Below are 27,003 nucleotides of genomic sequence, written 5' to 3'. Positions count from 1 at the left end.
TTTTTGCATTTGATGGAAACATCAAGAAATTAAGGGGATAGCTGTGAGTGCCTCAATGGCACCCTCAACAGCAAACTTAGGGGCCCTTTTACTAAGCCATGGTCGGTTATGCATGAATGCAGCATGCGCCCAAATGAGACTACCGCCAGGCCAGCACACCCTCCTGGTGGTAATTTCAGATTTGGCGTGTGGGTGATTTATTTATTTTATTCCTCCCACGCGCGCCGGTTCCGGCAGTAATCAGCACTTGGAGCGCGCCAACCGGTCACTGCGCATGTAGCGTGTAAGCCTTTACTGCTAGATTAGTGGGTGGCATTAAGGGCTCAGGCCGGTTTTGGGCACATGCTGGTTTCATTTTTACCGCAGGCCCTTTTCCCATCCCATTTTAAAAAAAAGCAATTTTTTGTAGATGCCATAGAAACTGGCCCGGCATAAGCTCAATACATGCGCCTACACTACCACAGGCCACTTTTTACGTGGCTTAGTAAAAAGACCCCTTATACATGGCCAATTTTGAGAGAGAATTTCTCACAGAACACCAGTAAGGTATGAATATTGTCCTTTGAGAAGATATATTGATGATATCTTTATCATTTGGCAAAGCACTGCTTCCAAACTTGAAGAATTTTTTCTTTGGCAGAATCAGACCCACAAATTAAGTTCCACATGCAATTTAACTGTAATAGCATTCCCTTTCTTGACATCTGTATTTACTACTACTACTATTTAACATTTCTAAAGTGCTACTAGGGTTACGCAGCGCTGTACAATTTAACATAGAAAGACAGTCCCTGCTCAAAGAGCTTATAATCTAAAGGACAAATGTACAGTCAGACAAGTAGGGGTCGTCAAACTGGGGCAGTCTAGATTTCCTGAAAGGTAAAAGGTTAGGTGCTGAAAGCAACATTGAAGAGGTGGGCTTTGAGTAAGGATTTGAAGATGGGTAGGGAGGGAGCTTGGCGTATGGGCTCAGGTATTTCCCTTCATGACGGCAGATTTGTGACTGACATTTATAGGAAACCCACTGCTGTTGATAAACTGTTAGATTATCGCAGCTGCCATAATCAAGCATTGAAAAGAAACATCCCATATAGCCAGGTTTCTTTTTTTGTTACATTTGTACCCCACGCTTTCCCACTCATGGCAGGCTCAATGCGGCTTACATGGGGCAATGGAGGGTTAAGTGACTTGCCCAGAGTCACAAGGAGCTGCCTGTGCCTGAAGTGGGAATCGAACTCAGTTCCCCAGGACCAAAGTCCACCACCTCTAGAAATGAGAAATGGGTTTAGAAAAAAGGGATATCCAGCTAAGTGTATTGATAGCTGTTATTAACGAACAGCCAATGTAGACAGAGAAGAACTACTGAAGAACAAATAAAGACAGAAAGTAGACAGGATTGTATGTCCACTGTCATTTATATATATGTCCAAGGATTCAGTTAAGAACCTGAAAAAGCACTGGCACATTATCCAAAATATAGACCATTTTTCGGATAAAGGGTTAATGATTGCATACAAAAAGGAAAGGAATCAGTGATATACTGGTTCTATCTACACTTCAATTTGTCAATATTATGTTTAAACAATTTTTATTGAGTGGAAAGAATGCATACAAAGAAACATAAACTAGAACATTTTTCTTTAATGTTTACAAATAATTACCCCATCCCCTCCCTCCTATCCTGCCCCCCACAAACAAAACCACATGGAGAAAAGTCCAAGAACATACACACATAATATGAAGAAAGCCAAAGCAAACTACTACAGCACATATGTCAACCCAGAACAGACCAACATGAAAAAAAAATATTTGAAATGATGTATAACCTAATAAATACCCAAGAAGTACTAGCAGCAACAGAAACAGCACCCAGAGCAGATGAGCTCGCACAATACTTTGAAACCAAAATCACGAAGACAAGATCAGACCTAAAAAACCACAAACATCCATACTAGACTTCTTACAAGGCTGCGAAACAAATGACACCCACACCATGGCAGACAGGATATGGTCCTCCTTCATAACAGCCAGCCTAAAAACAGTAAAGACACTGATGACAAAATATGCACATGTGCACTGCATGCTGGACAACTGCCCAAACTATATGATGAAAGACCCTCCGGAATGGTTTAATGAATGCTTCACCAAACACATCGCATATATGTTTTCAAACAGTCAGTTCCCAACAGCCACAGGAAACATTGTTCTCAGACCAATCCCCAAAAATACAACCAGCAAGATCAATGATACCACAAACTATAGACCAGTGGTATCAATACCATTAATGACCAACATAATGGAGGGACTAGTAGCACAGCAACTAATGGAACACCTAGCCCAATTCTCAATACTTCACAACTCCCAATCAGATTTCAGACCACAACACAGCACCAAGACAGTTGTAACCACCCTGATACTGAAGTTCAGAAGCCTAATATGCCAAGGACAGAACATATTACTACTACAATTCGACATGTCAAGCGCGTTCAACCTAATAGACCACACAACACTAATGACCCTGCAGTAGCAGGATGGTTCAACGTATTTCTAAGAACCAAATTCTACATTGTAAAGATGGTAAACCAGATATCAGCTTCTTGGAATCCGGAATGAGGGGTTTCATAGGGATCCCCAATATCACCAATAGTGTTCAATGTAATGATGACACAACTCAGCAAAAAACTGGAGATAATGGGCCTCAATCCTTTCATATATGTAGACAATGTCACCATCTACATACCATTCAAAAACAACATCACAGATATACTGGACAAAGTGAAAACAGGCCTGGACATACTGAAAAAATGGCCAACAACATTCAAACTAAAACTAAACAAGTCTTTTCCCCTTAGTTTTACAAACTTTGTACCACAGCATTAACAGATAGACTCTAGCAGGCACTGCAGGATCTAGTTTAGTCTTCCCGCTCACCCTCCCCAACACTCGCCCACCCCTAGGACAACTCTTCATTTAAAGTCAATTATTGTAATTAGGGTAACAAGCAAGGAGTGCTTTTACAGAGTTTTAAATACATTTCATTAACATCTAAGAAGGAAACACTAAATAAATCATATAATATGCTATATAAACTAAAAGACATTTGTATTAATATCCTTAATACTGTAGCAAGTTTTGAATTATTGAAAAACTCAAAAACACTAAGATGGAGTCAGCAGTCCAGCAGCGAGAGGGGTGCTATCCAGTCTTTTGCATTGAGTGTCACATGTATGATTATCTCCCAGTTGGTGAGATGTCATATGTGTGTGCCAGATGTAAAGAGCTCCTAGCTCTCAGAGAACACGTCCGTTCTCTTGAGGCTAGATAGCAGACTTGGTGGAGCTGAGGGAAACAGAGAGATACATAAAGGAGACCTACAGGGATGTTGTAGAGAAGTCCCGCCTCCAGTCTGGTAGCCCCTGTGCTACCTTGGAGGAGGAAGGTCTCCTAGAAGGAGAGAATCACCCTGGTGAAGTAGGAAGTACTCCTGTAGCCAGGACCTGCCCACCAGGGGATGTACTATCCTCTCGCACCGAGGATATGTCTCCAAGTGCTGCCCGGGAGGGAAGGGTTAGGACAGCTGTTGTAGTTGGTGATTCGATCATTAGACATATAGATAGCTGAGTGGCTAGTGGATGTGAGGATCGCCTGGTGACTTGCCTGCCTGGTGCGAAGGTGGCGGAGCTCACTTGTCACCTAGATAGGATTTTAGATAGTGCTGGGGAGGAGTCGGCTGTCTTGATACATGTGGGTACCAATGACATAGGAAAATGTGGGAGAGAGGTTCTGGAAACCAAATTTAGACTCTTAGGTAGAAAGCTCAACTCCAGAACCTCTATGGTAGCATTTTCTGAAATGCTACCCGTTCCACGAGCAGACCCAAGAGACAGGCAGAGCTCCGGAGTCTCAATGCGTGAAAGAGATGGTACAGGGAGGAGGGTTTTAGATTTGTTAGGAACTGGGCAACATTCTGGGGAAGGGGGAGCCTATTCTGAAATGATGGGCTCCACCTTAACCAGGGTGGGACCAGGCTGCTGGCATCGGCATTTAAAAAGGAGATACAGCAGCTTTTAAACTAGAAATGGGGGGAAGGCCGACAGTCGCTCAAAAGCGCATGGTTCGGGATAAGGTATCTTTCAAAGGTATCACCAAAACAGGGAAGATAGGGTATCTTGATAGTGAGGTTGCAAAAGAGACCATAGTAGATCATGTGTCCTTAAATAAAAATAAAAAACAGACAAAAGATTGCAAATTAATACTGTCAAGTGCTGGGCATGATGTAAATAGGAACAACAAACACAGTTTGAAATGTCTATATGTGAATGCCAGGAGCCTAAGAAATAAGATGGGAGAGTTACAATATATTGCACTAAATGAAAAATTAGATATAATAGACATCTCTGAGACCTGGTGGAAGGAGGATAACCACTGGGACACTGTCATACCGGGGTACAAATTATATCATAGTGATATGGTGGATCGAATTGGTCAGGGCCGGACTTAGGGCGAGGCAACCGCATAGGGCCTTGCGCTCAAGGGGGCCCCGCGCGGCGCGCCTCCGCCCGCCCCCGACCGCCCGAGTTCCAGTCCCCCTCCCTCTGAAATTTAAAAGTTACCTTGTCGGGTTACAGGCAGCGGTAGGAGTGAAAAGCGTGCGAGCTGCTCGGCGCTTCAGGAGCCTTTCCTCTCTCAGCTCTGGTCCTGCCCTCGTGGAAACAGGAAATGAGGGCGGGACCAGAGCTGAGAGAGAGAAAAGAAGGCTCCTGAAGCGCCGAGCAGCTCGCACGCTTTTCACTCCTACCGCTGCCTGTAACCCGACGAGGTAACTTTTAAAATTCAGAGGGAGGGGGACTGGAGCTGGGAGGGGAGCCTTGGAGCTGGGAGGGGGGCCTTGGAGCTGGGAAAGGGAGGCCTTGGAGCTGAGAAAGGCAGGCCTTGGAGGTGGGAAGGAGGGAGGAGCCCTGGAGCTCGGAGGGGAGCTGGGTGGGTGGGAGGGAGGGGGCCCTGGAGCTCGGAGGGAGGGAGGGGGGCCTCGGAGGGGGGATGGTCCGGGAGCTCGGAGGGGATGGCCTGGGAACTCGGAGGGAGGGGTGGCCGGCCCTGGCGCTAGGGTGGGGGGGAGCTAGGATGGGGCCCCATCAAATTGGTCTGCACAGGGCCCTGCACTTGCTAAGACTGGCCCTGGAATTGGTGGAGGGGTAACATTGTATATTAACGAGAGCCTTGAATCAAATAGATTGAAAATTCTGCAGGAAACAAAACACTTCTTGGAATCACTATGGATTGAAATTCCATGTGTAAAGGGGAAAAGGATAGTGATAGGAGTGTACTACCGTCCGCCTGGCCAGGATGAGCAGACTGATGCAGAAATGTTAAAGGAAATTAGGGGCGCAAACAAACTGGGCAACACAATAATAATTGGTGATTTAAATTACCACGATATTGACTGGGTAAATGTAACATCAGGGCACACTAGGGAGGTAAAATTCCTTGATGAAATCAAGGACTGCTTTATGGAGCAGCTGGTACAGGAGCCAACGAGAGAGGGAAAAATTCTAGACCTAGTCCTTAGTGGAGCACATGATCTGGTGCGGGAGGTAATGGTGCTGGGGTTGCTTGATAACAGTGATCATAATATGCTCGGATTTGATATTAGCTTTGAAGTAAGTATACACAGGAAATCAAATACGTTAGCATTTAACTTTAAAAAAGGAGATTATGATAAAATGAAAAGAACACTGAAAAAAAAACTTAGAGGAGCGGCTGCGAGGGTCAAAAATTTACATCAGGTGTGGATGCTGTTCAAAAACACCAACCTGGAAGCCCAGGCCAAATATATTCCGCGTATTAAAAAAGGATGACGGAACACCAAACGACAGCCGGCATGGTTAAAAAGTGAGGTGAAGGAAGCTATTAGAGCTCAATGCGGCTTACATAGTAACAATAAAAAAAAGGAATTACAAGTCGTAAGAAGAATATACAATTTGTAGTAAACGTAATATTAATAGGGTTATTGAATAAGTAAATTGAACATAGGAGGAAATTAGGTGTAGAAGTAAATTGAACATAGGAGGAATTAGGTGTAAAGGAAGTGGGCGTTAGGAGCTAGGCATAGGAAGATGGAGAGGAATAGATGGAAAGGAAAAGATAAGGGATAGCAATAAGGATTATGGAAAACATGGTCAATATATAATAATCGTTGCTTGATATGGATGGATGGAGGTGGGCAGGGGAGAGAGGAGCATCGATGGACATGGATGGGAGGGCAGGGTCCAGGGAGAGAGGAGAAATTGCTGGACATGGAGGGCAGGGGAGAGAGGAGAATTGCTGGATATGGATGAATGGAGGGGGCATGGGAGAGAGGAGCATCGATGGACATGGATGGACATGGATGGGAGGGCAGGGCCCATCGAGAGAGGAGAAATTGCTGGACATGGAGGGGAGGGGAGGGCAGGGGAAAGAGAGGAGAATTGCTGTATATGGATGGATGGAGGGGGGAAGCAGAGAAGAGAGGAGAATTACTGGATATGGATGGATAGAGGGCAGGGGAGTTGCTGGACATGGGTGGATGGAGGGCAGGGGAGAGGAGAGTTGCTGGACATAGGTGGATGGAAGGGAGCGGAGAGTTGCTGGACATGGATAGAGGGGAGGGCAGTGGAAAGAGGAGGGTTGCTGGACATGGGCGGATGGAAGGGAGGGCAGGGAGAGAATTGTTGGACATGGATGGAGGGAAGGGAAGGGAAAACAGGAAGGAGATGCACATGGATAGAGGGGAGCGAGAAGAAATGCTGGACATGGATGGAGGGCAGGGAAGAGAGATGCACATGGATGGAGAAAATAGGCAGAAGCTGGATCCACTGGACAGTCAAGTCTGCGGAGGACCCAACTTTTACTTATGGATATAGAGCAAGAAATGAAGAAGAAAGGAGGAAAGTAAAGAAATAAATGGAAAGGAAGTCCTGGAAAGAGGACTGATAGCAGCAGAATCAGATACTGGGCCAGCATGATCAGAAAAACAAAGTCACCAGACAACAAAGGTAGAAAAAAATAATTTTATTTTCATTTTAGTATTTGGAATATGTCCACTTTGAGAATTTACATCTGATACATCTGCTGTCTTATTTTGCAATGTATAGCAATGTGTTTCTTTCTGTTTGTCTGGTATTGTGCTGTATGCAGGGTCTAACTTCTTAGGATTTCAGGTTAATTTTTGAAGAATTTGAAGAGGGGCTATCTCTGTTCTGCATGTGTGACTGCAAGGCCAAGTGTCTGAATAGGGATCTGTTTGTTAGATTCTGAGATTTTGCTAACACATTGTTTTTCAGAGTTGGCAAGACTGTCTGTTCTCATAATTCATGGTCTGTATGCTAATTTGGTTTGTGTCATTTAGAGTATAATGGAGCTGTAACAGCTTAGAGAAATTATTTATAATGAAAACAAAAAAACCCAGAAGTTATTTTTCTTCTATACTGGTGTAATATTTTCAATGACGCCATGGCTGGTAAAAAGAGTGTGACTACTGTAGGGGTGGAGCCATAGTAATCCCACCCCTGGATGGGTAGGGGCGCCGACTAATAGGCTGCAGGAAGGCGCCAGAAACCCTAGGATTGGCTCTGCACCCGCCGGAAGTTGGAAGTTCCCTTCCCAGCCGGCCTACCTGCCCGGTGCCCGCCCTCTTCTCCCTCAGTTCTCCGCAGGTCCGTCCTCGCCTTCCTGTGTGCCACCCAGAATTTTAAAACTCATCTTACCTCGGAGTCCTGGCGGCAGCAGTGAAAGGCAAGCAGGCTCGGAGCTTCAGCCTTCCCTTCTCTCTCAGCTCTGGTCCCGCTCTCATTTTCTGTTTCCGCAAGGGCGTGATCAGAGCTGAGAGAGAAGGGAAGGCTGAAGCACCGAGCATGCTCGCCTTTCACTGCTGCCACCGAGACCCCGAGGTAAGATGAGTTTTAAAATTCTGGGCGGTATGCAGGAAGGCGAAGACGGACCAGCGGAGGACTGTTGCGGGAGAAGAGGTCAGGCTGGGGTTGGGACTAGCACTCGGAGGAGAGGGGGGGCATTTTCAAAAGGACATCCAAGTCAGAATAGGGACGCACATCTCACATGTATCTTTGAACAAGAAATATGTCAAGATGTCCTGTTTGAAAATATTTGAGATTTATGTCCATGTGTTGGAAATGTCCAGCATGAACAACCATTTTGCAAACTGGAATGTCTAAATTATAAACGGGAGAAAACAAGGGACATGGACATCTATGTCAGCATTCTTAGAAAATGGCCTCACAGACGGCCATGCAGAGCAGAGGGGCACCGTAGTGGTTAGTGTAGTGGACCGTAAACCAAGGGAGCCAGGTTTAAATTCCACTTTAACTCTTTTTCTTTTTTTTGTAATTGTGAGCCCTGCAGGAACAGAAAAATACCTACTGTTCCTAAATGTACAAAACGTCTACAGCCTTCAGGCTTGCAGGTGGCTTATTTATTTAGATAAAGTAGGTATTTTTCTGTCCCTGGAGGGTACACAATTAAAAATAAAAAAAGCAATAAAGTGGGATTTAAGCCTAGATACCTTGGTTTACCGTCCACTGCACTAACCACCAGCCTAGCCTACTCAGAAGGGCTTGCTGCCCTGTTCAGAATGCCTGTAATACCTGAAGCTGTCACAGAACCTGGTATTCCTTTCCATGCTTATTTTCACTAAAAGGAGCGCGCCGGACGTGAGGGGAAGACAGAGCAGGGCAGGCAACACGGAGGCGCCAGAGACAGGCGCTGGACAACGCTTCAGCTGGCGGGGGTTGGGGATACCCACCAGCAAAACCAGGGGCCCAGAAGAAATTTGGGGGGGGGGCTCAGGCCCCTGTGGCCCCACATAGTTATGCCACTGCCCTCCAGTGGCTCAATCAGAGCATTTTTTTGTACCCTAGACATGATTGGAACAGGTCTAACTAAGGATGTCCTTTTCAGACTTGGATGTGTCCTTCCCTAATCGCTGTTGGACATCGTGATTTTTGTGTCCTCCCTCGTCCTGCCCAAAACATGCCCACAATACTCCCCCTTGCTATTTGGACATACGGTAGTATCGGACATCCAAATCCTGCCTTTGCAAAATCAGGATTTGGACGTTTCAAGCACATGAATGTCCTTTTCGGCCTTTTGAGATGTCCATATGCTTTGAAAATGAGCGCCATAGTGAACATTTATCAGTGAGAAACCTGTGCATGCATTTGTTGTGCACCTAAAACCAGGCACGGTTCTTGTATACACTGAGGCAGAGGGTGTGCACAGACTATTGTACCTGTATATTCCCCATAACGCCTGTTGACTCCATTCTGCTGGCGACATTCACTGTGTTCCCCCAAATGTCATAATGTGGTTTGCGGGCACCGATCACTCCAGCCAGCACTCCTCCTTTATTCAAACCTGTACACGCACAATAAAGAAAAAAAACCTCTACTTGTATTTTATGCTAGAGTGGTTTGTCTGTGCTATCTTAATATCTAGGTAGTATCTAGGTAGTTCCACTTTGATTATGCAGACATTCAATATAATAAGTCTTGAACCACTGGTAGGTGTTTCACTTCACTGCTGTTATTTCAGCTAATTGTAAACTATTCTTAGTAAGTAACTAATCAGATAGCACCATTCTCAATTTCTTCATATTATAATACACACCCTCCTTGTATTTTCCTGAGAGCTAGTTCTGTGAGCTCTGAGTATATATTAGTATGGTTTGGCTTGTAACTTTGGGGCAGTTAACTCACGAATTAGCACATGCTATTACCACATGAGCATAGTAATTTTTACCATGGTGGCATAACAATTAGCGCATGCTAATTTGTGGATTAACTGCATGCGGTATTAGGGGTCAGGAACTGGGTGGGTTATGGGTGGAGAATGGTGTGGACTGCACACTGCAGTCAGCACATGGTACTTACATATTCTCACTTCTGCAGTTAGTATGGCTGCACTTACCCCCAGATCCATGCCCCTGGATTCTATGTATGGAGACTAATGCTGTATCAGCAAGCATAGCTGATTTGAACGTGCAACTTAATTGATTAATGAGCCAATCAACACCAATAATTATTTTTTTAATTTCCATTTTGCTCACACCTTTTTCAGTAGTAGCTCAAGGTGCATTACATTCAAGTACACTGGATATTTCTCTGTCGCAGTAGGGCTCACAATCTAAGTTTGTACCTGAGGCAATGGAGGGTTAAGTGACTTGCCCAAGATCACGAGGAGCAGCAGTGGGATTTGAACCGGCCACCTCTGGATTGCAAGACTGGTGCGCTAACCACTAGGCCACTCCTCCACTCCACACAATTAGCTGCTACCAACCAATTATTGGTGTTAATTAGATTGTAAGCTCTGTCGAGCAGGGATTGTCTCTTCATGTTCAAGTGTACAGTGCTGCATACGTCTAGTAGCACTTTAGAAATGATAAGTAGTAGTTAATTGGCCTTAATTGGGGGTTACGCACACATCGTAGTCTACAACGATGTGTGTGTTACTCCAATAGCATGTAATTTCAAGGAGGGCATGTTTAGAGGGCGTTTCGGGAGCATTCTATGAGTTATCCACCGGATTCTGTACAGCGTGTATAGAGATCTGCTCTGAAATTCAAGCGTATTCTGTAACAACGCACGTAACTTAATTGGCTTAACAGGCTAATCAGCATTGATAACAGCACTTAACAAGCAATAATGAGCACTAATTGGCAATAGTTAGAATTTATGCGCACAGCTCACTACTTTTATACTACAATGCAATGAGCCTAACTTCTAACGCACGCAGCCAAAAAGGGGCATGGTTATGGGCAGGGAAATGGGCATTTTCTGGATATTCCAAAATTTATGCATGAAGTTATAAAATATGACCCAGTGCGCTTAAATCTATGCACCATGATTTACGCCATGTTTTCATTGGTGTAAATGGATGCGCGTAGTTTTAGGTGCTAGGATATCAACTAAGCGTATTCTATATACTGTGCCTAAGTCTAGGTGCCCATCCTCAAGGGGTGGCTCTAATCCCTAACCCCTACATATCCAGCATCTCCCCTTCCCTACCCTCCATCGTCCAGCATCTTTCCTTTTCTTACTCCCTCCCCTCCAACCAGATGTTCAGTATGTCCCCTTCCCTTCTCTACCCTACCCCCGTCCCAGCTGTCCAGCATCTCTTCTTCTCTTCCCTAACCCTCATTCCACTGTCAATGGGAGAAACAAGATTTAAGTCATATCTTACCTGGATCTCAGCCTGCTGCTCTAACTACTCTGTCACTCCTCCACTCATATATTTTATATTTCCCTCGCACGTCTGCCCAATCATTGCAGTGATGGTGTGATGGTCCTTGGCCAAGGGCTACAGACTGCAGGTTCCTCTGGAGCCTGGTATGCATGTCTCCTAATTTTGAACTGTGGGTATCACCACTGAGCATTCACCATAAACACTTCCTCTGCAGTAACCCCAGCCCCCCCCCCCCCCCAATCCAGAACAGAAGACATGAGCCAGGAATCAGATCCAGGTCCTCTGTATGGCATTGCGCAGCATTGTTACCGGACCACCAGACAGGCCTGATGCGTTATTTTCATAATGCAATTAACTGCCATGTTCTCTCAAAGTTCAGAGCATGTACTAGACCAGTGGTTCTCAACCTAGTCCTCAGAACACACCCAGCCAGTCAGGCTTTCAGGATATCCACAATGAATATGCACAAGACAGATTTGCATACACTGGAGGTAGTGCATGCAAATTTATCCCATACATATTCCTTGTTTATATCCTGATAAATGGGCTGGCTGATAAAAACGGACTGGGTTGAGAAACCTTGTACTAGGCTCATGGCACTATAGGGCAAATGGCTGCATAACCAAAAGTCTGAAAGAGGTGCACCACCATCTCACCAAATGAAACATCCTATGAACATCTAGGAAAGATACTCTCTTAGGTCATATGACACAAGCCCTCTTTCTACTGAAGTCCAATCATTTTGCTGCAAGGATTAGCTGAAAATGTATCTGAACTAATCCTGATATCAGAGCTAGACAAATTTTACATTCACAAGGTTTGAAAGTATACATGCAAGAATTTCAACTGCCAGTTTGGTCAGCCATGTACTGGCAAACCACAGAGATAAGCTGGTTGGAAATAGACTATCAGGGGCATAATTGAAAGAGAAGGGCGCCCATCTTTCGACACAAATCGGGAGATGGGCATCCTCTCAGGGTCGCACAAATCGCCATAATGGAAAGTCGATTTTGGGCGTCCTCAACTGCTTTCCGTCTCGGGAATGACCAATGTTCACGGGGGGGAGGGGTGTCGGCAGCGTAGCGAAGGTGGGACTGGGGCGTGGTTAAGAGATGGGCGTCCTCGGCCAATAATGGAAAAAAGAAGGGCATCCCTGATGAGCATTTGGCCGACTTTACTTGGTCCCTTTTTTTTCACGATCAAGCCTCGAAAAGGTGCCCAAACTGACCAGATGACCACCGGAGGGAATCGGGGATGACCTCCCCTTACTCCCCCAGTGGTCACCAACCCCCTCCCACCCAAAAAAACAAATTAAAAAACATTTTTTGCCAGCCTCTATGCCAGCCTCAAATATCATACCCAGCTCCATCACAGCAGTATGCAGGTCCCTGGAGCAGTTTTTAGTGGGTACTGCAGTGCACTTCAGGCAGGCGGACCCAGGCCCATCCCCCCGACACCTGTTACACTTGTGGTGGTAAATGTAATCCCTCCAAAACCCACCCTAAACCCACTGAACCCACATGTAGGTGCCCCCCTTCATCCCTAAGGGCTATGGTAGTGGTGTACAGTTGTGGGGAGTTGGTTTTTGGGGGCTCAGCACCGAAGGTAAAGGAGCTATGCACCTGGGAGCAATTTGTGAAGTCCACTGCAGTGCCCCCTAGGGTGCCCGGTTGGTGTCCTGGCAAGTGAGGGGGACCAGTGCACTACGAATGCTGGCTCCTCCCATGACCAAATGACTTGGATTTGGTTGTTTTTGAGATGGGTGTCCTCGGTTTCCATTAGCGGGGGAAACCGAGGTCGACCATCTCAACATTTAGGGCAACCATCTCTAAGGTCGACCTAAATGTTGAGATTTCGGTGTCCCTGACCGTATTATCGAAATGAAAGACGGACGCTCATCTTGTTTCGATAATACGGGATGCCCCACCCATTTGCGGGGACGTCCTCAGAGATGGGCGTCCTTAGAGATGGTCGTTCCCGTTCGATTATGCCCCTCCACGTAAGAGCTGAAATATGCTGCTCTTCTCACACAAACATGAGCTGTGCAAAGATAGGAATATTTTGTTCATTGAAAGGGGGATAAAGCTGAAAAAGCTCATTCTATTACATCTTATTCTGCTTTCAAGAATACATTACTGGACATAATCATACATTGTGTTGGCTGCTTACGCACAATGTAACTATGGTGATTATATTTTTGGAACTTACCTATTCGGAGCATGAAGTTGTTAAAGGACTGGTAATTGATGTTCATTAGGGTCATTTTCATAGAAAGGGCAAAGTCAGCCAGATCTGCTAAATGCTGCCAACGCTCTTTTTCAGATAGTTCTTCTTTCTGGAAAGAAAAATAGAGAAAAATTGCTTAGTCATAGATGAAAACAGAGGACAGCTGTGAAATGTTAGTGGCCTGCATAGCAGTGTGGTGGGCACTTTCTGTTGCTAGGGTTTGGTTAGCCATTTGTTTTGGTAGTTTATCACTACTAACTGCTATCCATATGTATACACTAGCTACAGCATTCTAATGTGGTTGGGGGGAGGGAGAGGAAATGCGTGGACCTCCCAATGGACTGCTGGCTATGCCCCACCTTCAATCACATGATTAAAAATTGTAATTGAAATGCAGCCCTAACTTTACATAGGTAGGAAGGTGGGAGTGAGAGAGATAAATGATCTTTAATATTTTTGGAAGGCTTTGGGGTAGTTGGGAACGGTAGGGTGATTATTATAACTGTACACTGCCTTGATAGTTTTTGTTAACTTGTAAGCAGTATACAAAAAGTTAACATAAATAAAAAATATCAGCCCTGAATAAAAACTGCCAATAGATATGGTGCCTGTCTTTACTTTTATGGTGCTGCTGTAGCCATTGCTGTTGGAATCTGGCGTCACTCCAGAGGCGGCCATGTAGGTGCTGCCGATGGTTTTTATTTTTGTGATGCAGCGGAACTGAGCGTCATCCAGGAGCTATGACAGGTGAGAGGAAAAGAAGAGACACTGCACAATTAATATACTGTCTGAAAACTAAGGAAATTCTAATTATCAGAATTCACCCTCAACAATATAAGTAACATGATGGCAGGTAAGATTTGGCCTGTTTTGCGCCTGTTTAATGCTGGTCAATTTTGACACCTCTTCTTCAGGTCTGATGCAGGCATACCATGACTTTCTGCATGTTGGCCTGTTTTCTCCTTCTTATGACACTAATATTCCATGTATAAGGATCCTTTTAGGACCTTACTAGTTCAGTACTCTCCTAGTATCAGGACCATACCTTTACAGTGCAGGTGTAAACCATTCTACTACAGCATTGCCTCCTGGAATGGCTGCAATGGTTCTGCTTGCTTACATATAAGCCAGAGACCCCTGGAGAGTGTGTGGTGAATTGTCTTTATGGATTATGTGGAAAACAGCTGAAAGAAGCAGAGTATGTTGAACGTTTGGCCTTTGGGTCTACTTAGTTTATGTCCAGTGTAAAGTCTCCCTTGAATCTTGAGTTAGTTGTCCTTGTGTGAAGTGTGTGTACAAGCCAGAGATTTTGTCACCCCAATGCCTGGTACAAGAATCCAAGGAGTGAGCTGGAGAGCTGAAGCTACAAACTGATCATGGGATAGTGGAATGAGAGAATCACCAAGCAGGACCTTGACTACAGGAAGGTATTGTGTGGACCTACTCTTAGAGACAGAGAATCTGTGTGAAGAGGATTACAAAGTGGAGGGACTGTGACATTTCCATTAAGAAACACGGTACACAGGAATTCTAAAAAAAATTTCCAAAGGACTGACGAATATTGAAAGGGATCACAGAAATAGAGGAGATAGAGAATGTATGACTTTAAGGTGTTTACATAATGCTGTGCTACCTCAGAAAATCAAGACTACCTCAGAGAAATGCTTATTATGCACCGATCCTCAGTAAAGGCAGTTGAAGTACCCCACAGCTATCTTTGAGTATTTGTAGAATAAAAGGGAAATCTGTGGCTGGGCCTTGAAGGGATATCCCTTACACCTGGAGAGAACTTGCCGCTTTGGAGACGAGTGTGTGTATGCTGAGTGGCTTGTCTCTTTTAGGTTGCTCCCTTGTTCTTCAACTTCTTTTCGAATGGAAGATGCTTTTTTCTAATTTATTAAAGCCTAATCAATATTTGAATGTTTCTATCCTCTCTTTTCCTTCTTTCAATGCACATAGTTTGAGTTCCTTAAGCCTTTCTGAACAGGGTTAGTGTTGTAGGCCGTGTAGCATTTTGATAGTCCTTCTCTGAGCAAGGGAAAATAAGTAACATTAGTCCAATATAAAGAGTATCACCTTATTTGTATTATTTTTTTAAAATTTTCTATGTATTACCTTTAAAGTGGACTAGATTCTAGATCCTGTGGTGAGATTACTGTACAGTTTTCCCCTATCAAGCACATTTGGTAACTGCAAAGGAAAGCTGTCTTTTTCTGTGTACTCAATAGCACTTCAAAGGTAACAAGGCAAGTGTTCAACTCAGTCATTATTTCTGAAAAGGTTTCAGCTTTTGTGTTGCTGTCCCTCTAGGCCCCTGGGGGCAGCCATGTTCAAAACATTCTCACAAATTGCCTTACATGGAATGGAATCTAATTGGTTCATCTGTGACACTGTACACCAATAAGATATTGTAATTTGTGACTCAAGTTAGCACAGTTGCTCCCAGGTGGGGGAAAAGTACAATTTTTAATTCATACAGGGTATTGTTAATTGCCAGTGTAGTTTTAAAGTTCTGCCAGTGTTCTTTTACAAGATGGCTACCATGAACAATAACTTTCCTCTCATCTTTGGTATAGGGATATGCAGCAGTGAATAATCAAAATCAGAGCAAATGTATATATCATGATATTTCAGATACTGTATGAAGGCTTAAAAATCTCTTTATTTTAGGAAGCATTATATAACCTTTCAGGAAGCATGGTAAAACTGCTTCGGTATTGGCACATAGTGATGCAAACACATCTGTGACCAATCAAGTGTAAGTATAATACAGTGATTCAATAACTTATCCTTCTCAATATTTAATGAATCATAAACATACTATGAGAGTTGCAGTCAAAGCAAGATAGCCCAAAACAGTCACAGAGGGAGTTCATTTAAAACCTTTAGAAAAAGAATAGCATGCCTGAGTTGTATGAATGGAATACAAAATGGCTGTCCATTACATGGGGGATGAGGGACCGTTTTCAGTGCTTGCTCACGAACAGAGGAGTTTCTACACTGCTTTTCTTATTTACTTTCATTTTGTTTTTTTTATTTTGTTTTATGTAAGATTATTAAAAAGGAACAAAAATAAAGGGAAATAAAAAAAAATGTCAGGTCCAGGCTCAACAGCTATCTCCCTGCCACAAAAACAGCAACAAAAAAAGAAGCTCTGGGGGACCCCCCCCCCCCCATCTGTCTCTTATACCATCCATAGCTCTGTACAGGGTAGGAGCATTCCCCTGCTGCTCCTGCACCATTGGTGCACTATTTCAACCCACAGCCGACCCACAGCTAGTGCCATTTGGATTACTGTAATACTCCAAATTACTTCCTTGCCTGCCTCCAGTAAGCCAATGCCATTTTCTTGAGGGCAAAAACTAGGGGGAAATGCTTGTGTCTTCTGAAGACCATGGATGAGGTACAAGGCTGGAAGAGGGTCTGGGGGGTGTCAGCAGAGGCACAGAGCTGGCACTATACAAAATGAAAGAAAACACAAGTTAAATTGTTAGGCTTTTTTTTGTTGCTTGAAAACAAAAAGAAACAAAGTAGGGAATTTTGTTGAAATTTTCATTACAGAAAAAGTACATCCCTAATTCATAACATGCAGTGTTAGGGGTGGATGGCATTGGGTCTAATGCTATGGGAAGGTTGACCGGAGAAAAAGGTGATTCCAGCTGTCCCGCCTCTAGTGAGGCTTTTGGAGGTAACCCTCAACACTATCTGGACAGCACTAGATTCTCTCTACAAGGTTTGTAAGGCAATTTCTCCCCTTATTCAGCAGCACACACTAAGGATTGCTAATTGTGAAGAAGACTTGAAGATCCAATCAGATAAGTTAAATGTGTTAGATTCTCAATTTCAGAAGTCTCAGGTAATTCAAGTGATTTTGGTTCAACATAAATTAATATTACATCGGAAAATAGAGAATTTGAATAACATTACCAGGCATTTGAGCTTCAGACTTTTGAATTTTCCAGTTACTCACTGCTACGCCTAAGGAACTGTTTTACAGATTCTTAAGAGAGAAGCTCTTAAAAGAGAGTGGAGGAGTAGCCTAGTGGTTAGTGCAGCAGACCTTGATCCTGGGGAGCTGGGTTCAATTCCCACTGTAGCTCCTTGTGACTGTGGGCAAATCACTTAACCCTCCATTTCCCCAGGTACAAAATAAGTATCAGAATGTAGTTGCAAAATACCACAGCAAGGCAGTATATCAAGTCCCATTTCCCTTAAAAGAGAAGTTTAAATATTCTGATTCTGGCTTTCTGCCTCTTTATAAAATATATTATTTGCTAATTCCTAGGCGGATGAGTTCTCCTGCTGGAAATTCATTGGTGGAGATGTCTTCTGATAGTTTGAATATCAGCAATATTCTGGATAGCACGGTTGAAGAAGTAACTTTAAGGACTATGGGGCTCTTTTACTAAGCTGCATAGGTACCTACGCACACTCAGCGCGCACCAATTCACGTGGCCTGGGCGGTAATTTCATTTTTTTATGTGCGCACACCGGAAATTTTCCAGCGCACAGCACTAAACCATACAGTAATCGGCATTGTACTCGAGCTGATGATTACCACCCGGTTAACACGTGAGACCTTACCGCTAAGTGAATGGGTGGTGGTAAGGTCTCAGGCCCAGAATGGACGCACGTCAATTTTCAATGGATATGCAGCAAAATCAAAATTGCCAGGCGTCCATTTTGGGTCTGAGACCTTACCACCACCCATTCACTTAGCGGTAAGGTTTCACGTGTTAACCGGGCGGTAATCATCAGCTCGAGTACAATGCCGATTACTGCATGGTTTAGTGCCGCGTGCCGGAAAATTTCCAGTATGCGCACATAAAAAATGAAATTACCACCCAGGCCACGTGAATTGGTGCACGCTGAGCGTGCGTAGGTGCCTATGCAGCTTAGTAAAAGGGGCCCAGAAAGAACAAAAAAAAAATTAGGAAAAAGGTTTGAAAAGAGGAGGAATGAGGAAACAAAGATGGAACTCAGATAAGACCAAGAATAAAATGAAAAAGCAGTGGTGGGGTGTAAATCAGACTAGTTTCACAATATTTGGCAAGAATTCCGTTAGTCTTCTCTGTGCTCAGTCTTCTCTGTGCTCTTACAGTCCAGTCAGATACCTTGGCTCAGCTTTACCTCAGGCTCTGCCATGCTGTGCCCTCCCGGAATTTTCCATCCTCTGCGGTGGCACAAATTATACCCCTACTACTCCTGCCCTGGATGCTCTAGGCAGCACATTCCTAAATCCTGGACTGTTTGACAGCTTTCATAAGGAACAAGAGGAGAAAGAACAATATCCTGCTTAATGTTGATTATCTGATGCACAGAGTGAGAGAAAATGACTCAGAGCTCACTGAGTGATAAAGAGATTCTGAATTACTATAATATCAGCAGCTCGGGATTAGTTTACAACAGCTCTGAAATTCATTTGGAAATTTCTGTGTAATATAATGGAGGGAAAAACATGCTCCCATCTGATTTCACTTACTGCATCAAAATCTGAAATAATTTCATTCAGGAACCTAAGACATTCGATCCCACCGTTGTTGATGCTCTCCTCAGTATAGAAGTCAGAGAAGTTTGGGATGGAGGCGAACATCACTCCAATCTCATCATACGACTGGCTGTATAATTCCTGAAAAATCAGAAGATGCAGGCCATGTTAAACTGTTCTTCTGCATGTCTGGCTGACTGAGTCACCCCCTTTCACGCTGTGAGATCATATCATTACACTACATCATCCAAAGTTTCTGAAGGGCAAGAATAAGTTGGTTCTCCCCACGTGTAGAAGTCAGATCAGATCTAAATCCCTTATCTGGCTTTGTGAGCAACCATTTCATCTTCTCAGTATTCACTATGAGGTCCTACTACCAAGCTGCGGGAAAAAGGTCCCTGCGGTAGCAGTGGGGGCTGTTTCTGCTGCACACCAGGGCCCTTTTTACTGCAGTGGGTAAAAAGTCTCTAAAAAAAGACATGGCCACGTACTAAGATTATTCTTGCAGTAACCAGAGAGGGTAAACAGTATACACAAATAGCAAACAAAGAAAAAAGCACAGCTGGGGCTTCAAGACTGAGACAACAGGAGTCCTTTATTAAGATCAGACCCGACACGGGCCGTGTTTCGGCGTTAACAACGCCTGCCTCAGGGGTCTAGCAATAAAACATATACATTACAATGAAACATTGAGTTTAAATAGCATAAAATGCATAAAAATAGATTAAAAATAATACATATGTGTCTGCTATGTATTATTTTTATGCATTTCATGCTATTTAAACTCTATGTTTCATTGTAATGTATACATTTTATTGCTAGACCCCTGAAGCAGGCATTGTTAACGCCGAAAGACGGCCCGTGTCGGGTCTGATCTTAATAAAGGACTCCTGTTGTCTCAGTCTTGAAGGCCCAGCTGCGCTTTTTTTTCTTTGTTTGCTAAGATTATTCTTGCCATGTGGCCATGTGGGGAGGGGGGGGGAAGCACTTACCACCACCCATTGAGGTGGCAGTAAGGCTCCTGTGGTAACCCGGCGGTAACTGGGAAGCGCATGGCACTGCCCGATTACTGCTACATTAGAAATGATTGAATTATTTTCCACAGCACTGGAAATGGCACATATTCAAGGCAGAACTACTGCCGGGGGCCGCATTAGGCTGACAGTAGTTCCGGGTTGCTGGGCAAGCCCATTGCCACGTGGCAAGGGTCCCGATATGCACATTAACTAAAAGGGCCAAGTGATCTCAATAGAAGCTCAGCACCGTTTAGTTTCCTTTAGTTTATTTTGCTTGATATAATATACCGCTGTTTGGACAATCCATCACAGAGGATTACAAATGTTACATAACATAAAATAAGTAGGAGAGATAAAAGAAAACAAAGTTACATCAATAAATAATCAGATAAGAGAAAAAAAAGTGGTGTTGTAAAAATCCAGCACCTGCTAGGTCGAAAAGTTCAACTGCTGTTTTCCTTCCTACTGACAAGCTTGAAATGGAGTAGCCTGAAATGTATAGACTAAAATTAAAACCTGCCCCCCCCCCACCCCAAATCTATTACATTTCTTTGAAGGGGTGAACAAACATGTGAATAAAGGTGAGCCAGTTGATTTTATGTATCTGGATTTTCAGAAGGCGTTTAACAAAGTACCTCATAAAAGACTCCAGAGGAAACTGGAAAGTCATGGGATAGGAGGTAGTGTCCTATTGTGGATTAAAAACTGTTTAAAAGAAAGAAAACAGAGAGTAGGGTTAAATGGTCAGTATTCTCAATGGAGAAGGGTAGATAGTGGGGTTCCCCAGGTTTCTGTGCTGGGACTGCTGATTTTTAACATATTTATAAATGATCTATAGATGGGAGTAACTAGTGAGGTAATTAAATTTGCTGACGACACAAAGTTATTCAAAGCTGTTAAATCACAAGAGGATTGTGAAAAATTACAAGAGGACCTTATAAGTCAGGGAAACTGGGCATCCAAATGGCAGATGGTGTTTAATGTGAGCAAGTGCAAAATGAAGCATGTGGGAAAGAGGAACCTGAACTATAGCTACGTGATGCAAGGTTCCATATTAGGAGTAACCAACCAGAAAAGGGATCTAGGTGTCATCGTTGATAATACATTCAAACCCTCTGCTCAGTGTGCAGTGGTGGCTAAGAAAGTAAATAGAATGTAAGGTAAAATTAGGAAAGGAATGGAAAACAAAAATGAGGACATTATAATGCCTTTGTATCGCTCCATGGTGTGACTATGCCTCAAATATTGTGTGTAATTCTGGTCACTGCATTTCAAAAAAGATGTGAGTGGAATTAGAAAGGGTACAGAGAAGGGCAACAAAAATGATAATGAGGATTGGACGTCTTCCCTATGAGGAAAGGGTAAAGTGGCTAGGGCTGTTCAGCTTGGATAAAAGACAGTTGAGGGGAGGTATGATATAAGTCTATAAAATAATGATTGGGAGTGGAACGGGTAGACATGAATCACTTGTTTACTCTTTCCAAAAATACTAGGACTAGGGGGCACACAATGAAGCTACAAAGTAGTAAATTTAAAACATAAGTAAACAAATCAGAGAAAATATTTCTTCACTTAACGTGTAATTAAACTCTGGAATTCATTGTTAGAGAATGTAGTAAAAGCAGTTAGCTTAGCAGGGTTTAAAAAGGTTTAGATATCTTCCTAAAAGAAAAGTCCACAAGCCATTATTAAAACTAATATCCTGCCCATACAAGGCTCAATTGCAGCCTCTATTGTCATACTTGGTTCAGTGCTAGTTCGGGATCAACTGGATATTTCCCAGCAGAAATTACTGAACATTTTAGTTACTGTTGCTCTTAAAATGGTTCTGATGCATTGGAAAGATAACTCTAACCTCAACTCTACATTTTGGTGGCACTTAATGTTATAAATTCATACATTTTAATTATCTCTAGCAGGAAAGATGGGCAAGACATGTTTAACTGAAAAAATTTGGGCTCCTCTAGATAAATATTTAGAATCTTACTGTCCTCTGTAGTTACTTGCTAGAAATAATGCTTTGTTATACAAAAGGTCTTGAGCTTAGATGTATAAATGAGGCGTTAACTCCTAGTATTATTATTATTCTACTGTAATCTATGTTTACTTGGTTTTCCTTGTTTTTCTTCTTTTTTTTTTTGAATCTTGTATGTAAATTTTCAACATTGCAAAACTTCAATAAAAATTCTTGGACTAAAAAAATGGACTTTGGGAAAATCCACTGCTTATTTCTAGGATAAGTAGAATAAAATGGATTGTACTGTTCTGGGATTTTGCCAGATACTTTTAACCTGGATTGGCCACTGGTGGAAACAGGATGCTGGGCTTGATGGACCTTTGGCCTGTCCCAGTATGACAATTCTTATGTTCTTATGCACTTAAAATTACTTCACGGTTACAACTACCCATTGTTAACTGTGCACAGCAAAAGTATAAATCAAAGTCAAAGCTTCTATATATTGAACAGATAAGATACTGGGCATGCCCATATCATGGCTTGATTCATCTATTTTTACATCATTATAAGGTGGTGAAAATTGCCTACCGATATTCAATTTGATTGTTACCTAAAGTGATATCATGGACCAATGTGTGAGAAGTGGAATGATGAACATAAAACTCTTATAAATCTTTACCATCACTTTTGTTCCTCATGTCATGGCATATCTGGTATGCTTATTTTGATTTCGTAAAGAAAATATAAAACGTAGTCAATAACTGTTTTTTTAATGTGTTGCATATTTTCTTTATGAATTCAAAATAGGTATACCAGTTATACCATGACATCACGTATAATAATGATGTGTGAAATGAACAAAGGCTACTTCTGGCAGGATGAGAAAGGGTGGAAGGAAAAGTTCAATGTACTAATATTAGTCTTTATACATGGAGGAAGACTGCACCTTACTGTCTTTTTATTATTATTTTTTTTTTTATTTATCATTTTACTTAATTTACATTCACATTTATCACATAAATGTAAGGAAAAACAGAAATTAATATAAAGGAAAAAGAAAACATTTTCTCTCATCAATATACATTATATAATTGTCCACAATTGGAAGATCCAAGATCAGGAAAACAGGAAAACAATCTCAAAGAAAATAAGAAAAACTCAAAATGGTTAATCTTACAATTCACATTTTCTGAGGAAGGAAGGTTAATCGGTAATTGCAGCCGGTACAGTGGTAACTAAAGGAAGTTGCTGCAGAGGGTTCTTCATCTGTTCTTTCAACTCCACAAACTCTTGTAATTTCTTAGGTTCAATAAATAAGTAATAAGGAAATAAAACACTTACAAGGGAATCGCACTAGGAAGGTCCAGTGCTTTTTTTGTGCCGGTACGCAACGGTACGGCGTACCGGCACCTTTTTTTTTGGCTCCCCCCGCCCCGTGAGTCCATGTCCCGCACGCAGTGCCAGCCCCCATTTCCGGCCGCTGCTGCTTCTCCTGTTGAGCAGCAGCGGCCGCTACACAAAGAAAAAGATTAAAAAAAAAAAAAAAACTTCAAACCTGGCTGAAACGCGGCACCCCAGCACTGTAGACAGCCATTAGGCATTGGCTGTTGCCCCGCAACCGCTCCTCCTCTTGCCTTACGTTACTACGCTCCTCCGGGGTCTTCCTCCAGGGGCAGTGACGTAGAGGCAAGAGGAGGAGCGGCTGCGGGGCAACAGCCAATGACTAATGGCTGTCTACAGTGCCGGGGTGCCGCGTTTCAGCCAGGTTTGAAGTTTTTTTTTTTAATCTTCTTTTTCTTTGTGTAGCGGCCGCTGCTGCTCAACAGGAGAAGCAGCAGCGGCCGGAAATGGGGGCTGGTGGCGCGTGCGTCGCGACTTCGCGCCGTTCGCGGGGAAACTTGGCAGGGAGAGAGAAACCAACAGAGGGAAGGATTGGGGAGAGAGGGAAAACAACAGAGGGAAGGATTGGGAAGAGAGGGAAAGAGGGAAACAACAGAGGGAAGGATTGGGGAGAGAGGGAAACCAACAGAGGGAAGGATTGGGGAGAGAGGGAAACCAACAGAGGGAAGGATTGGGGAGAGAGGGAAAGAGGGAAACCAACAGAGGGAAGGATTGTGGAGAGAGAGAGAAAGAGGGAAGGATTGGGGAGAGAGAGAACGAGGGAAAACAACAGAGGGAAGGATTGGGGAGAGAGAGGGAAAAACAACAGAGGGAAGGATGGGGAGAGAGAGGGAAAAACAGATGGAAGGATTGGGGAGAGAGGGGAAAAACAGATGGAAGGATGGGGAGAGAGAGGGAAAAACACAGATGGAAGGATTGGGGAGAGGGAAAAACAGATGGAAGGATGGGGAAAGAGAGAGGGAAAAACAGATGGAAGGATGGGGAAAGAGAGAGGGAAAAACACAGATGGAAGGATTGGGGAGAGAGGGAAAAACAGATGGAAGGATGGGGAGAGAGGGGAAAAACAGATGGAAGGATGGGGAGAGAGGGGAAAAACAGATGGAAGGATGGGGAGAGAGAGAAAGAGGGGAAAAAACAGATGGAAGGATGGGGAGAGAGAGAAAGAGGGAAAACAACAGAGGGAAGGATTGGGGAGAGACAGAGGGAAAACAACAGAGGGAAGGATTGGGGGGAGAGAGAGAGAGGGAAAACAACAGAGGGAAGAATTGGGAGAGAGAGAGAGGGAAAACAACAGAGGGAAGAATTGGGAGAGAGAGAGAGAGGGAAAACAACAGATGGAAGGATGGGGAGAGAGAGAAAGAGGGAAAACAACAGAGGGAAGGATTGGGGAGAGACAGAGGGAAAACAACAGAGGGAAGGATTGGGGGGAGAGAGAGAGAGGGAAAACAACAGAGGGAAGGATTGGGGAGAGAGAAAAAGAGGGAAAACAACAGAGGGAAGGATTGGGGAGAGAGAGAAAGAGGGAAAACAACAGGGAAGGATTGGGGAGAGAGAGAAAGAGGGAAAACAGGGAAGGATTGGGGAGAGAGAGGGAAAAACAGATGGAAGGATTGGGGAGAGAGGGGAAAAACAGATGGAAGGATTGGGGAGAGAGGGGAAAAACAGATGGAAGGATGGGGAGAGAGAGGGAAAAACACAGATGGAAGGATTGGGGAGAGAGGGAAAAACAGATGGAAGGATGGGGAAAGAGAGAGGGAAAACGGAAGGATAGGGAGAGAAAGAGGGAAGACACTGGATGGAAGAATGCAGAAAGAAATAGGGGAGACACTGGAAGGATGGGGAGAGAAAGCAGAGCTGCTGGATGGAAAAGGGGAATAGAGAAAGACTGGAGAATAAGAGGAAGGGGCATGGGGAGAACAAGGGTGAGGAAAAGATGAAAAGCCACAGGTAGATGAAGGAAATTAAAGAATGGATAGTAAGAATGAATTAAATCTGGACAGAGAGCGAGCCTGAAAAATATTGAAGAAAGCAAAGAAAAAGGAGACAAAAATGACAAATGGCACAGAAGAGTTAAGCGAAAACAAAGGAAAGGAGAATCACAGACTGGGACCAATATGGAAAGAAAAACAGTCACCAGACAACAAAGGTAGAAAAAAATCATTTTATTTTCATTTTAGTGTTTGTAATATGTCCAATTTGAGAATTTACATTGGCTGTCTTATTTTGCACTGGGTATACTGGAGCTGTAAGAGCTTACAGAGATTATTTATAATGAAAAAAAAATCACATTATTTTTTTCTCCTATAGTAACTGTAATATTTTCAATGATGTCTGTTTATATGCGCCATGGCTGGTATAGGGGGTGTGGCTATCATAGGGGTGGAGCAATATGTGGTGACCCCGCCCACAATGAGTACCGGCACCTTTTTTTCTACAAAAAAAGCACTGGGAAGGTCCCACCTAGGGCAATGATTCCTGGCTTAAAAGCCAAGAATTCACACCTCCTAGTCTGCGATTCCCTTGATATGTCAGGAAATATGTTCATCTTTGAACCCAAAAAACTATCAGAAATGTGTCGGAAATACAATTTCAAAACATTGTTCCTATCTAAATCAAAGGCGAAAGTCACTAATAATATAACTCTATCTCTTTTCTCTGATAAAGAAAATATTAAGGGAAATATAAATCACTTTAGACACCAGAGGGTGGCTATCAAAAGGTATTTGCAAAATATCAGAGAAATATTTCTTCAACAGTTCAGTAGCTGATATATAGGATGTTATAGGAAAATTTTTCATTCTCAAGTTATTCTTCCTTAATTGGTTCACCAGAAATTCCAATTTTTACAAGAAACATGGCTGTCCTTCATTACCAAATTAACTGATTTTCATAGAGAAACCATTTCCATAGTCAAAGTCTCTATTTTTATATCTTGGACTTCCACTTTGATAGATAAGTATTAATATAAATTCTTTAACTCACATGTTTATTCCTGAAAAATTTTAAACATCTGAAGAAGAGAGTTATTCACACTCTGCAGCACTTCCCATAGTACGTCCATTGTGACATTATTGGCTTCACCAGATCCAATTTCTCCACAGAAACCACTCCAGATATCTTCGGGGGGAAGAGCTCACTCTCCAATCCCCCAGTTGGTTTATTATCCGGAGTCAATGCTGCGCCAGGACCTACTCAGGTCACGTGAAAATCCTAACCCACTTCGGGCGTTTCCACTGTCGATCTCCATAGCAAAGCATTACTGTTTCCAGGTCTTGGAGGGGTCATGCCAGCAGGGGGACTCAAAGTCACTCCCTCTCCACTGAGATTCGGCAATAAAGCCTTGCTGTTCCCCGAAGCAGGAACCGATATCCCCAACGTTATGACCCCGAATCTCTCCAAAGTAGGCTGAGAAGTGGTGGGAACCCCAGCCGTGTTCGAGGAGGACAACACCATGGCTTTGCCTTTTCTCTTCCCCATTCTCTGGGGAGTGTGCCTACTTCTTCAGGTATTCTGGTGTAAAATGGGAACTCAACTAACGTACGTCCTCCCTCAACGCCATCTTGGATCCTCCAGTTTGGGACACTCTTTGTGTGGTTTCTCCTCAGAGGCCTGTCTGATATGTGTAACCCTTCAGCATAGCCCTCTGAGTCATTGAAACACGGAAGCCCCTCCACCCCTAC

General features: G+C 43.4%; 1 protein-coding gene across 1 annotated transcript in view; it reads right to left on the bottom strand.

The window, feature by feature from the left end:
• The window catches only part of ADCY3 (adenylate cyclase 3), a 343,482-nt gene that overhangs the window by 5,470 nt on the left and 311,009 nt on the right, over positions 1-27,003 (bottom strand). The window contains exons 16-19 of the mRNA XM_030198682.1: positions 18,944-19,090; positions 14,080-14,199; positions 13,444-13,570; positions 9,284-9,408 (exon numbers count right to left, since the gene is read on the bottom strand). Of these exons, the coding sequence (XP_030054542.1) occupies positions 9,284-9,408; positions 13,444-13,570; positions 14,080-14,199; positions 18,944-19,090 (519 nt within the window). The remainder of the gene's footprint in view (positions 1-9,283; positions 9,409-13,443; positions 13,571-14,079; positions 14,200-18,943; positions 19,091-27,003) is intronic.

Source organism: Microcaecilia unicolor, chromosome 3 (assembly GCF_901765095.1).
Source record: "Microcaecilia unicolor chromosome 3, aMicUni1.1, whole genome shotgun sequence".
Classification (NCBI taxonomy): Eukaryota; Metazoa; Chordata; class Amphibia; order Gymnophiona; family Siphonopidae; genus Microcaecilia; species Microcaecilia unicolor.
Note: the sequence above shows the minus strand (reverse complement) of the source record. Positions and strands in the feature narration are given on the sequence as shown.